Raw genomic sequence first — 13,159 nt, forward strand, 5'->3', positions numbered from 1 at the left:
CACAAGCACAACCTTACTCCATCCATGATACCGCAAGATATCCATAATCTCACTAACCATCACATCCTTCTCCAGGGCTGGGTGAGTTATCCGGGAGCTTATAGGCATAATCTCAAGTGCGATGATTCCAACCTCATCATCATCATTGGCAGCTCCCATCTCCAGTTCCACATTAAGCTCTCGGAGGAAATTTGTGTAGGGGTAAAGCCCGATGCCGATGCCGTGTATAAAGAGTACAGGTAGCCGTGTTTTGGATGTATGCCGGCGGTGCCAGTACGTGAGGTTTTTTGCAGGTGATTGGTACGCCGTGAACAATGTGAGCGGACGAAATGGAAAGACAGTAAAGAACTGCAAAAGGGAGGTGGAATGGAAGTGGAATCCGTGATATAACATTCTATAATGCGTTATGGTGTCCACCACGAAGACACACTGAGAGAACCGAAATGTTAGTCCGGCAGGGCTCTATACAGCGAGAGGGAGAGGGAGAGGGAGAGGGAGGAAGAAAGAGCTGACAGTGTACCATAGTAGGCTACGATGTGAGCCACTAAACTCATGTAGGAGCTGTCCCAGTCCTTTCACGCTCATCTGGCCTGGTGGCAGTTCCCGTCCCATGAGCTTCTCGATTTCCCGTGTATAGGTCTCAATTTCATCCTCATTCCGCTGGTACTGCTCGGGCAGGTGTTCAGGGCCGAAGAAAGCCCATATAAGGAAAGATTTCACGTCGTCACGCTTGACTTGTTCGGCCTCAGGGAGCATAAGCCACTGACTGAAGTACTTCTCCAGGTCGGGCACATTTTCATGGCAAAGCTGAAACAGCTGCTCTCTGCTTTCCGCGGATAGAGATCCATGGGAGATGGCAGAATTGCGGGAGGCATACTGGAGTGGTATAATGACAACCACAAAAAATGCCACTTCTGCAGCAAGCCAGGCTTCGATAGGAAAGGGTATGTAGAGAGGATAGGCTGGCTGAAGTAAAAACCGTCCAGCAAGTAACAAGATACATATGGGTGTGATGTTGTGGAGGAATAGAATGCATGCTCGAATAAAGACATACTCGGCGCAAGATGTTCCAATCATGGTGTCTTCAACGATGTGTTTGCAGAGCAGACAAGTTGGCAGCAGACATCAGCAAAGGGCGGATGGTGATCCTATATGTGATACTGGTACTTCTTTCCCCGGATATATAACTAAACCGTTGGGCCTCTTTTAGTGGGGAGAAAATAGGTTGAGTGACCAAGCAGGTTTTATAACTTGGGCGATAACTAGGATCTTTTTTATAGCTTTCTGGAGAAAGATCTATTAATTTATGGGGACTTATAGCGAGCTGTTATAATAGCGAGCCCTCACTATATATAGAGCCTATATATTATACGTTCTCACAAGTGGCGATGTCTGCGAACTCCTTCTTATACCAGGGCTATCATGCTAGAAGACGAAAGATGCGATCTGGACAGTGAGAGGAGACTAGTTACTCATCTGTCTGGCTAAAAGTCTTCACTCTCTACCTCTCTACCTCGAACCGGCGAGTCGGTCTGGTCAACGGGATGACATCACCAGCCTTGCCACGGAAGCTCTGGATGACGCTCGACAGACAATCACACTCTCCAACATGAGCTGTGTACTCTAGAGTGAAGTCCAGGGTTCACTGCAAGGGGTTCACCTGTGAAGAGCGATAATGCCCCAATACTTCAAGAACGACCTCTATTTGGTCCCCATCGACAAGACGTCCCTCCAGAACACACTCGGTGAGCTCAGAGAGGCCATAGTCCGAGGCTTCGCAATGATCAAGGCAAACAGCCCGACGCCAGATATAAACGATACCAAGGCGTTTGGCTCTTTGTACAATGGCTCCAATGGTACGCTCACACCCGTCTCCGTTGATCTTGGGCGATTAAAGGAAACAATTGGCTAACCAGCGGACCTTCAAATGATAGGAAATGTGGTCATGGCTACTCGCATTGCGATTCAAGCCAGATGTCTCGGTGGTAGCAAGGCAGAGACGGATGCTTTAATCGCCAGCGCCCATGACCTCGCCAAAGAGCGTCTGAGTCCGCATCTAGTGGAAATACATCCGCAGCATGGAATGGTTTCGCCCACCGGATCAGTTCACCTTGGTGCTGCATTCGCTCGTACCTTTGCTGCCGCTGCAAACATGTCTTCTCGGACCGGCGTTTGCAGAGTCCATACACGAGACGTTACATGTGTCTGTGAGGCGTTTGACCACGCATGCGACGAGAGTTACGGACTTGGATATGACGATGCGCTGAGTGGACGTGCTGGTCTTCTTCGCGCTATACTTGCCTTTCGCCAATTTCGTCTCAACAAGGAATCAGCTGCATCCTACGAGCTGGTGTTTGAAAGCGTACCTTATCTCGTTGACTGCATGATAGAGGCGGGTAAAGTTGGCGCGGAGGAATACGTGGAAGAGTATGGAGAGAACGAGGCACTGCCGCTCATGTGGCCGTGCCGTGGTAAATACTATGTTGGAGCGTAAGTCTTCCATTCTACCGCCAATACATCCTCCATTGAAGCCACATATGTCCAGTTTAGACTAACTTCTGATCTTGAAATCACCAGATGCCACGGAATATGTAAGTACCACCGACGCCTAGCTTCCCCTGCTGTCTTGAAAACAGACTAACACACCATAGGCGGGATTCTCAGTATCCTCCTCGAATGCAAGTTTGAAGAACTAGGGGACGGACAACCAGATAATGGCCATCTTCCGATTATTGGAAAGACAATCACACGACTTTGCAATCTCTGTATCGCAAACGATGGTCATCTCGTTCCTCTTTACCCCATAACCCTCTAGCACGACGCTCCCCTCTCGTCCAGATCTGCCACGGCGCCCCAGGCCTCTTGGTCCTTATAGCTCGCCCACGAGGCAATGCACGCCTGTCAAGCCTGTACTGGGAACCATGCTGGGACCAGGCAATATCGTCCAACCTCCTTTCCTGGGCTAGTTGGACGCACTATAAAACCTGCACACTCATTTCGATTTTGTACATACCCAAAATATTCCTTTTTCATTCTTCCCCACTTGTGATTTCATGGCCTATACAGTAACCTTTGCTATTGCCGCCGCAGGCATCTTTCTACTCCTTATCCTGGGTATCGCATCCGGCTAAGGTGGGACTGAATAAGGTGGGCGACCGAATAAGGTAGGCATCAAATTAAGGTAGGTAACTAAATAATGTGAGCAAAGAAGACAGGTAACTGAATAAGATGGGTGGTGGATAGGCCCTAGCTGGTCCTAGCATTAGTTATTTATTCATATAAACCGCCCCAGCCGCCCTAAGGAGAGCTGTGCAGTGTACGGCTTTGCTACAGTTCAGATAGTGTTACCCTAAGGCCCAGAGACACTCGGATTTCAAATTTCAATTGCGGGGTAGTAATCGGTAGCTCGCTGGCCTGGAATACGCTGCTTCGCGGGAAGCCAGAGAGCAGGAACGCCAGGAAGTCATTCCCTGCCTACGTCAGTTGCATGGGTGAATGGGCGACTTGCTTGGTCCTGGAGAGGCTAGCGGGCGATGTTTCCTATATTAAATAGGTGCCACGATCTAGAATTAACTTGAACTTAAAGTTTCATATTTCTTTGGCAGGCTAAACTTTATTTTTAGCCGCTCCTTTGTTCACATTAGCCACGTCCGGACATTATACCGGTCTGATGTCAGACCGAACTCCTACGAAACTTATCAGCTCACCTGCGGGCGATCAGAACAGTTCGTTAGCTAGAAATCGGTGACTCCGTTGGCGTTTTACCTGCTCGTGGGGTTGTGGCTTTTAGCCAATAGATCTCAGCCAACCCCTCGCTGGAAATTTCCAAGGAGGCAATGGCAACGGCAACACGTGACTACACGCAACTGGGTGTTGAGTCAGCGCCTTTATTGTGCCAGCACCCTCATTGCTCCAGCGTCATACAGCGTAAGTGAAAGCCCATTGATGTGCGAGATCGATGGCGTCCGATAATGCGCTAGATTATAAGGCTCTCTTTCTACAAGCGGAGGAGCAACGACGACAGGCGGATGAGCGAGCAACACAGGAAAAAGAGCAACGACTAAAGGCGGAAGAGCAGCAGCGACAGGCGGAAGAGCAGCAGCGACAGGCAGACGAGAGAGCAACAAGGGCGGAAGAGCGCAACCAGCCTACATCGTTTGAGGAGTTCATCCGAGCCTGCCATAACCTGCTCTCTCTGCCCACAAAGGTCCAAGAGAGCGCTCTCTCCACAAGAGGGTCAATCGGAAAGCCAACTGGCAAGTTGTGCCCGACCTACCTCCGCCCCTGGCTAGCCTGTTCCGGGATTCAGGATGAATTCTATCGCCGTGTCTGCGACTATTTCCAGCCAACCGACAAGCTCTTTCCTCCCCTAATCGAACTCAGGGGCATTGCACGCAGATGTCGGCCATTAGGCAGTGAGAAGGATGTGGAGTTTTATGAGCGGCTCGCGGTTGAACAACACGTCCAGGATGTGATTACAGAGCTGTGCAAGAACCCGGAGGCTCGAAACGACTTTGCTCTCGGAGAGGGAGTCACGTTCGAAAATCACGCGAATACTGTCGATGAGGATAACGATACAAGCGCGTCAAACCGACAAAACACGCGACGCTCTATACCAGATCAGTTCTGTATCCATCGTGTAGACAATGGCATGAATACACTACTCACCACCGTCGAGTACAAACCGCCTCACAAGCTAGCAGTAGAGCATCTCCGTGTCGGTCTCCGGGAGATGAACCTCTGGGAGGAGGTGGTCCAGCGGGACACGATTCCAACGGAGGAAAATGCAAAGTTAAAATATAACGCGGAACAGATCACAGCATCTACTCTGGTTCAGGAATACCATGTGATGATCAATGAAGGACTCGAGTTTTCATACGTTACGAATGGATTGGCCTATGTTCTGCTTTGCGTGCAGCGCGATGATCCAAGCACGCTTTACTACCACCTCTGCGAACCCAACATGGACGTTGATCCGGGAGACGCACGGATCTTGCAACCAAAGACCGCTATTACTCGGGTACTCTGTCTCTGCCTGATGAGCTGCTGCTCGCCACCCCGGGGTCAATGCTGGAGAAACGATGCAAGGCAACAGCTACATATATGGGAAACAAGTCTTGACTACGAGAGGGCGCGCATACCAGAGGAGGAGCTCCAAAAAACCCCTCCCGGCTCGGAGCATGTGCCATCCTCTCCTCCCCCGAGCTCTCCGACCGCGGACGACCACCGGCCCGTCACTCGATCCCAGGCTGGCTGCGCGCCTCGAAGCACAACCGCACACCGTTCAGAGCCCACGGACTCCGACTCCGACTCCCAGCAGGCGGCTCCCGGGCGGAAACGAAACTTGAGCGAGCTAACAGCGTCGCCACCCGGCCAACGGCTGTGGCGCCAGAGGGAAGGTAGAGGGAGCCAGGGAGGCTATAAGCACACCACGGCATTTTGCACGCAAAGATGCTTACTAGGCCTTCGGCGGGGAGATAACCTGGATAGAGGATGCCCAAATGTGGAGAAGCATAGATCAACGGATGGCGGCGACAAGCACCCTGTCGATGCGGAGCGGCTGGTGGGCCTGATCAAGCAACAGCTGGATGAGGACCTGGACCGGGACTGCACGCCGTTTGGCACCTGTGGCTCGTATGGGGCGCCGTTCAGAATCACCTGTCGCCAGTATGGCTACACGGTAGTCGGGAAGGGTACGACGCGCCTCCGCTGGGATGAGGTGCGACGTGAAGCGGAGGTCTATCGCGTCCTTCAGGGGGTCCAGGGCTCCGCGGTTCCTGTGTTCCTCGGGTACATCGACCTGAAGATGATATACCACCTCCATGGCGCGGGATCCATCCAGCACATGCTGCTCATGGGATGGGGTGGAGAGGACACCAGTAGAATGGAGCGGTCTCGAGAAATATGCGATGAGGTTGAGCGGTCGAAGAAGCAGATCCGCGCCATGGGGGTAGATCATCTGGACTTACGGCCTAATAACATACTGTGGAATGAAGAGTTAGGGCGGGCCTTAATAATTGACTTCCACCGCTCCAGGCTAATTACACCTGTAAGAAATAGAAAATCGGCGAAGCGCTCGGCGGCCGCCAGTGGACTAGAGGACGAGGGACAGAAAATGAGAGGAATGAGGGCCAGAGTTACATGCTAAACGCCGCCTCTTGTTGGTCGCGCGTTGCTCCACTGATGTTTCTACCAACAAACTGCACCCACTTATTGTTGGTAGCTTTCGTCCGCCATCAGCCAACCCATACACACTCTTGCTCCGATTACGATGATGAACCTGTAGTAGTCCATCATCTATAACATGGGGAGTGGTGCCTGCCCCTCCAGATCCGCCCCTCCAGATCCGCCCCTTCAGGACCGTCCCTTCGGGTGCTTTTGGCCTTGAATTGAAAGAAAGGTATTAGTAAGTATTTGTATACCTTCTCCCAGCTCCCTTGCCAATGCCCTCAGAATTTGTTCACTCGACCTGTGGTCGCTTCCCCGGTGGTCTCCAGAGCCCCCTGGTCATTCGCCTGCGGTTGCTTTACTTATTTATTTATCTTATTTATTTATTTATTCATAGACTGTCCCAGCCGCCCTAATGAGTTGGAACCCTGAACTGATATACAAGTGTGATAGTCTTATTTACTATGGGAGTAGATACGGCTATTTATACTTACAGTGACTCATCAATATCCTTTCTAGAAGAGTGGCAGCCTAATAGGCAGCCACTTCTTATTGGAGTATATATCGCGTGACATGGGATTCAACATAATGGCAGCTATGCAGCTTGTAGCTATAGATACAGGTTCTCATGCCAGAAATCAAGCTTTCCCACAGGAATTATTCCCCGTAGGAAGGTCATTCATGTACGGGGTCACTTGGTCTGAGAAATTCCTTTACCGATAGCCTCCCTATCTGTTCCGTATCTCTGCACTTGTTAGGCCTCTCCTGGCCCTCCTCTCCTTCTGTCTACTGATATTCACTCATTAACGCTAATTGTATTGGAGTACTGTGGGCGGGACTGCCTGGAACTGTCCCAGGAGTCCCGTCCTCAAGATCATCTTTGAGTTGGAACCCTGAACTGATATACAAGTGTGATGATATTTTTTACTAACTATCGGGAGAAGATACAACTATTTATACTTTTTAGACAGGTGGCTGCCTAATAGGCAGCCACTGTAGTAGAGTGTATATCACGTGATACGGGATTCAACTCTTTGCTGCTTGTACCGCCATTGACGAGCTACAGAGAATGCGCTTGATGTCCACGCATGGAAGCTTGCCTGCCCACATCCGCTGTCTTTCCTCCGCCCAGTTTCGACATTCCAGGAGGATGTGTCGCGCGGTCTGCGGTCCGTAGCCACACTGGCACTCATCGGTGTCGGCTTTGTTGATGGCGTGGAGGTAGGCACGCAGGCCGATCTTTCCTGTGCGCATCTGTGTGATCGCCGAACTGATCGCTCTGTGTGTTCCTCTGTGAGTATCGAGTGTCGCTTTTCCTGGCCGGGCTCCGATTTTGAATAGTTCTCTGTCGCACCTGGTCTTTTCCCAAGCTTCCTCCCACTCGCGCTTCATCGTTTGACAGATGGTGGATTTCGTGGTTGCCATCAGGATCCGCAGATGGTCTGACTCTGGAGGCTGTCCGGTGTCTATTCCTAGGTTTAGGGCGACACTCGCGGCCTCCTTTGCCAATCGATCTGCTTCTTCGTTGCCTAGCACTCCGACATGTGCTGGGATCCATCGGAGCTGCAGGTCCGTCCCGAGGTCTCGGAGTCTGTCGAGCTCCCGTATCGCTTCGACGAGGATATGCTGACCCCAGGAGTGTTTGGGGTTTCGTATCACTTGGATGGCTTACTCCTGGAGGGCAGTTTCGTTGTTCATGTTCCCTTGCGCAGTGTCCACACCTTGCCTTTTCTTTGCATGACCACGCCAGATGGCCGAAACCCTGACATCGGTGGCACCTCTTCCTCCTGACCTAATAGGGCTCGACGCTGCCGATGTATCGTTGTCCAACGATGAGGCCGTTGTTGACCATCCACTCCGCTGCCTCCGGCGAGTCGAACCAGATCCCCAGCGAGCCATGGGTGCCTGGCACTTTGTCCCTCCGCCGGAGCCATGCGATCTCTGTGATCCGATAGCCTTTGGCGGTCAAATCGTTGTCTTCCGCGATCTTGGCGATACTCTCCTTCTCCTCCTCCGGCAGTCTGAAGGCATCTGTCGGCGTTCTGTGCACCACAACTCCGAATCTCGGCTTGACGAGTTTGGTATCGTTGCCCAGCTCATCGAGCCAGTCGGAGTTGGACCGCGCTGCATCCGCGGACTGTTGGTCCTTGAATCTGATCACATATCCCGTCTTCGTTGTTCCGATGCCTGCAACCTGTGCGTCTTTGGTGGCGTCGGCGCTGAGGAGCGCGGATCTGATGTGTGTGTTTGCGCTGTCCGTGGGAAGATACCTTCCGAAGCTGTTGATGTCATCAATTCCGTCTTCCGGTGCACGACGCGTGCTGATCCGGACGCAGTTTGGTTCTTTTCTGGCCTGGGTGCTCCTGGGTTGCTGGACAGCGTTGTTGGGTCCCGGGTTGCCTGCGCTCGCTGCGACTTCTGCCCATGTTCTCGCTGGTGGATTCGACGATAGGGCCTCGATTTGTGCCCTAAGGGCATGGATTTCTTCTTGAAGGCTCGAGTTTTGGCTCTTCAACGCCTCCTGCTCAACCTTGAGCTCTAGAAGGCCCGCTTTGGTGGATTCGATAACGTTGGTCTGGTAGCCTATTATGTTTTTCAGGTCGTCGATGAGCCGTCTGATCTCCTGGTTTGTGACCCTCCCGCTGCCGTCTCCGGCGGCCACGGGTTCGGGGTTTGAGTTTGGTGCGTTCGTAACATAAGAGTTATTCCTCCGGCGTTTCTCTCGTCTCGCAGGCTGGCTGGATTGGGTTATTGGTTGAAAGTTTTCGAATGAAAAGATTGAGGTTGTTGTTCCCTGCGTGTTTGGTGGTTCACGATCTCCCGTCGGTTCCGCCATCGGGCCGACGTTAGCTCCCGCTCGGCACACAACACCAACTTCCCAACACCAGTTTCCTCGTCAAAATAGAGTATTTTCCACGCAAAACCAGCAACAATCGATTCTTACAGTAGCTTCCGACTCGATTGTTTGGTACAGCTGCGCTCGAAATCGCCTTCCATATCAACATATAACGAGTTTAATTCCCAGACCCTAATGTAAAGAGTCTAACCACATATGGCTAGTTCTTATACCTTGGCTTGTTTCTTGAAGTAAATTGTACAATATTGGACAGTAAATTGTATTGTATCCATTCAAGTATATGTATCTCCTTTACGGAGGTTGCTGGAAGATTCGATGCAAATATGTAAAACATCATCTATCAACCTGCTAACAAGTTCCAGTTTCTCACTGAAGTTCGTAGGCGCAAAACACTCTCATGAGCCTATCGTATCCAGAAATAATAGATAGAGAGGTGCCACGGTACTTGTCTGCCCAAACAAACTCCACCCCATCTTGCGGTTTTGGTTCGATAGATGTTAGATTCTGTGGGCTGCAGGCTAATATGTTAACGTTCATGCTAGGTTCGTCGGTGCCACATCCTTCGGAGAAAATGACTAGCAGCGACTTTGTCGTTGAAACTACCTCTGAGGCCCAAGCGTTTGTTCCATGGGATGAAGGCTTGGATTATGCCCCCACTCCGGGCCATTTTGGAACGCCTTCAACCCTTCTTTCCCTCAGCCCCTCCCCGCACCGTACCGTGCAGGAACCGGGTCAGCTCGGCTTTCTCCCGTTGGCTTTATGGGACGAGGAAGGCGAATACGAAGAGAAACCACCAATATATATTTGCTACACAATCGCGTGGAAAATCGTACTCAACCGTAAAACCGTGTGCAGAGATACCGAGCAGGACTTGATTGTTACACCCAGTGATTACTGGACAGAAATTCTGAAGCCAAAGCTGGAAACTTCGTTACACGTTAAAAGACGTAATCAGCGGGTTCGATCGGACGGCACGGCCATTGTGGTCTCTGTAAACGATCGTTCTCAGAATAACCTTGAAAAGCACTATAACTCTACTAACATTGACTGGACACCGGTGGAAAGGCAGCTGCGTAGATGGAGCAATCTGCTCCGCATGGGCAAGAAACTCAGAGTTGTCATTTTTTTTTAACTACGAGCGTGATGACAGTGACGATATGGCTACGACAAGACGGGTCGACAAAAGAGGCCGGGTGTTAGCGTCGAGAGGAATGCTAGCTGAACGAGACGCACAAATTGACGCTGAAGAGCATAGCACCGAACGGTCATCGGACTAGAGGTTTGTCTATGAGCGTATGCGATGTGAGGCGCGCTCATGTTAGTCTTCTTGGTGCTGGGAGGACCCCAGCGACAAACGGCATTATAAACTAAGGTCCTCTTATCTGACACGACTTGTTGAGCATGTTGAAGGTGGCGGTGTCCTTGAGGGTCATGATGACGTCCCCACTGACATCCGTCGAGACCTGTACTTGGAATGTCAACACCGGGCCGGGAAGACGTCAACAAAAGCCAATAGCTTACCTGAGACGGGATTGCCCTACCCTCCAATCAGCATCAACGTTTTACCAGCCCAGACCTCGAATGCGTCCGTGGTTTCTGCGACACTCAAACTTTCAGCTTCCAACGAGCGCCTGGTAATACCGGGGCCCCGAGATGCGGCTGTGCGGGATTACTGTAAATGGCTGGAATCGAAGGTGACTGACAAAACATACAAAGCTGATTTCAGGAAAGCAAGTGAAGTGACTCTGGCACATCACCTTGACCTTGAGCTGGTTTTGGAGGATCAGGACCCCGATTTCTTCATTCAACAAGGGGTGAAAAGGGGAACCGCCCGGCGTTTTATTCGTGACATCCGCGAATGGGCCATACACGTGGGTAGAAATATGCCGCATGAGGAATGTTGTCAGGGTATCATCGAAGACGATTAAACTAAGTATGGCTGGCCGTATATTACCCTGGTTGGAGTATGTAGGAATTTTTATACATCGGGGAGATATAGTAATTCACGACGGGAGGTGGCTGATGTAGTAATTAGTACTTTCCCGCAAGTATCAGCTGTATTTTCCGAAGCGATTTTCACGCTAAATAAGAAGCGGTCAGGTGATGTACTATGGCAACCAGCTATATTGCTACCTGAGAATAGAAGCTGATAGAAAGATCTAGTGACAAATCACTAACTTATAAATTTCCCAGCCCTCCCCAACCCTTCTTTTGAAAAGAGATTAGAATATAGGAGGTAATGGGATAGTATAATTCAACTGTGACGAAATGTGGTAAAAAGAAACCCTCCCAGATGCATGGCCTAGCGCAAGGGTACCACCAGCCTCAACTGTCGAGCAGGTAGGCCGATACTCTACAGGGAGCCATAACATCTTTCTACCCTGGAGGCCTACCCACTGACTTTCCAATGTAAGTGATTGAATGTTAGTTTCCGGCGATTTAGAAAAACCATTGCAATACCAGGGTTGAATATCAAGGGAACCTAGATTTGTTATCAGGCAGGGATTATTGTTTGAAAAGTTTAGTTTATAAACGTCGCCTTTAACAGTGAAGGTCTGCAGTTGCGCGCCCGTGGTGGGATCCCAGAGCCTGACCGTCTCGTCATAAGAGCCCGACGCCAGGACCCGGCCGTCCGGCGAGAAGGCCACAGAGTGAACCGAGTCTGAGTGGCCCTCCAGGGCCTGCAGTTGCGCGCCCGTGGTGGGATCCCAGAGCCTGACCGTGTTGTCATAAGAGCCCGACGCCAGGACCCGGCCGTCCGGCGAGAAGGCCACAGAGTTAACCGAGTCTGAGTGGCCCTCCAGGGCCTGCAGTTGCGCGCCCGTGGCGGGATCCCAGAGCCTGACCGTGTTGTCATCAGAGCCCGACGCCAGGACCCGGCCGTCCGGCGAGAAGACCACAGAGTTAACCGAGTGTGAGTGGCCCTCCAGCGTCTGCAGTTGCGCGCCCGTGGTGGGATCCCAGAGCCTGACCGTGTCGTCATCAGAGCCCGACGCCAGGACCCGGCCGTCCGGCGAGAAGGCCACAGAGTTAACCGCGTATGAGTGGCCCTCCAGGGCCTGCAGTTGCGCGCCCGTGGTGGGATTCCAGAGCCTGACCGTGTTGTCAGTAGAGCCCGACGCCAGGACCCGGCCGTCCGGCGAGAAGGCCACAGAGTTAACCGAGTGTGAGTGGCCCTCCAGCGTCTGCAGTTGCGCGCCCGTGGTGGGATCCCAGAGCCTGACCGTCTCGTCATAAGAGCCCGACGCCAGGACCCGGCCGTCCGGCGAGAAGGCCACAGAGTGAACCGAGTATGAGTGGCCCTCCAGGGCCTGCAGTTGCGCGCCCGTGGTGGGATCCCAGAGCCTGACCGTGTTGTCATCAGAGCCCGACGCCAGGACCCGGCCGTCCGGCGAGAAGGCCACAGAGTTAACCGAGTCTGAGTGGCCCTCCAGGGCCTGCAGTTGCGCGCCCGTGGTGGGATCCCAGAGCCTGACCGTGTTGTCATCAGAGCCCGACGCCAGGACCCGGCCGTCCGGCGAGAAGGCCACAGAGTTAACCGAGTATGAGTGGCCCTCCAGCGTCTGCAGTTGCGCGCCCGTGGTGGGATCCCAGAGCCTGACCGTCGTGTCAGTAGAGCCCGACGCCAGGACCCGGCCGTCCGGCGAGAAGGCCACAGAGTTAACCGAGTGTGAGTGGCCCTCCAGCGTCTGCAGTTGCGCGCCCGTGGTGGGATCCCAGAGCCTGACCGTCTTGTCAGTAGAGCCCGACGCCAGGACCCGGCCGTCCGGCGAGAAGGCCACAGACTGAACCGAGTCTGAGTGGCCCTCCAGCGTCTGCAGTTGCGCGCCCGTGGTGGGATCCCAGAGCCTGACCGTCTTGTCAGCAGAGCCCGACGCCAGGACCCGGCCGTCCGGCGAGAAGGCCACAGACTGAACCCAGTGTGAGTGGCCCTCCAGCGTCTGCAGTTGCGCGCCCGTGGTGGGATTCCAGAGCCTGACCGTGTTGTCAGCAGAGCTCGACGCCAGGACCCGGCCGTCCGGCGAGAAGGCCACAGACTGAACCAAGTCTGAGTGTCCCTCCAGCGTCTGCAGTTCCGCGCCCCAGGATTCCTCACCTTTGAGTGATCGATATATCCAGCTAGGTGCCTCTTCC

The 13,159-nt window shown here is 52.7% G+C and overlaps 1 protein-coding gene across 1 annotated transcript; it reads right to left on the reverse strand.

Moving 5' to 3' along the window:
• Nucleotides 1-7,194: 7,194 nt before the first annotated feature.
• On the reverse strand, nt 7,195-7,560 carry GIQ15_04320 (uncharacterized protein; the record flags this gene model as incomplete). The annotated part of the gene is made up of 1 exon (XM_033551737.1): nt 7,195-7,560. The coding sequence occupies one exon, from the start codon at nt 7,558-7,560 to the stop codon at nt 7,195-7,197; it is 366 nt and encodes a 121-aa protein (XP_033405467.1).
• Between the last annotated feature and the right edge of the window lie 5,599 nt (nt 7,561-13,159).

Source organism: Arthroderma uncinatum (genome assembly GCF_011692745.1).
Source record: "Arthroderma uncinatum strain CBS 119779 chromosome Unknown scaffold3, whole genome shotgun sequence".
Classification (NCBI taxonomy): domain Eukaryota; kingdom Fungi; phylum Ascomycota; class Eurotiomycetes; order Onygenales; family Arthrodermataceae; genus Arthroderma; species Arthroderma uncinatum.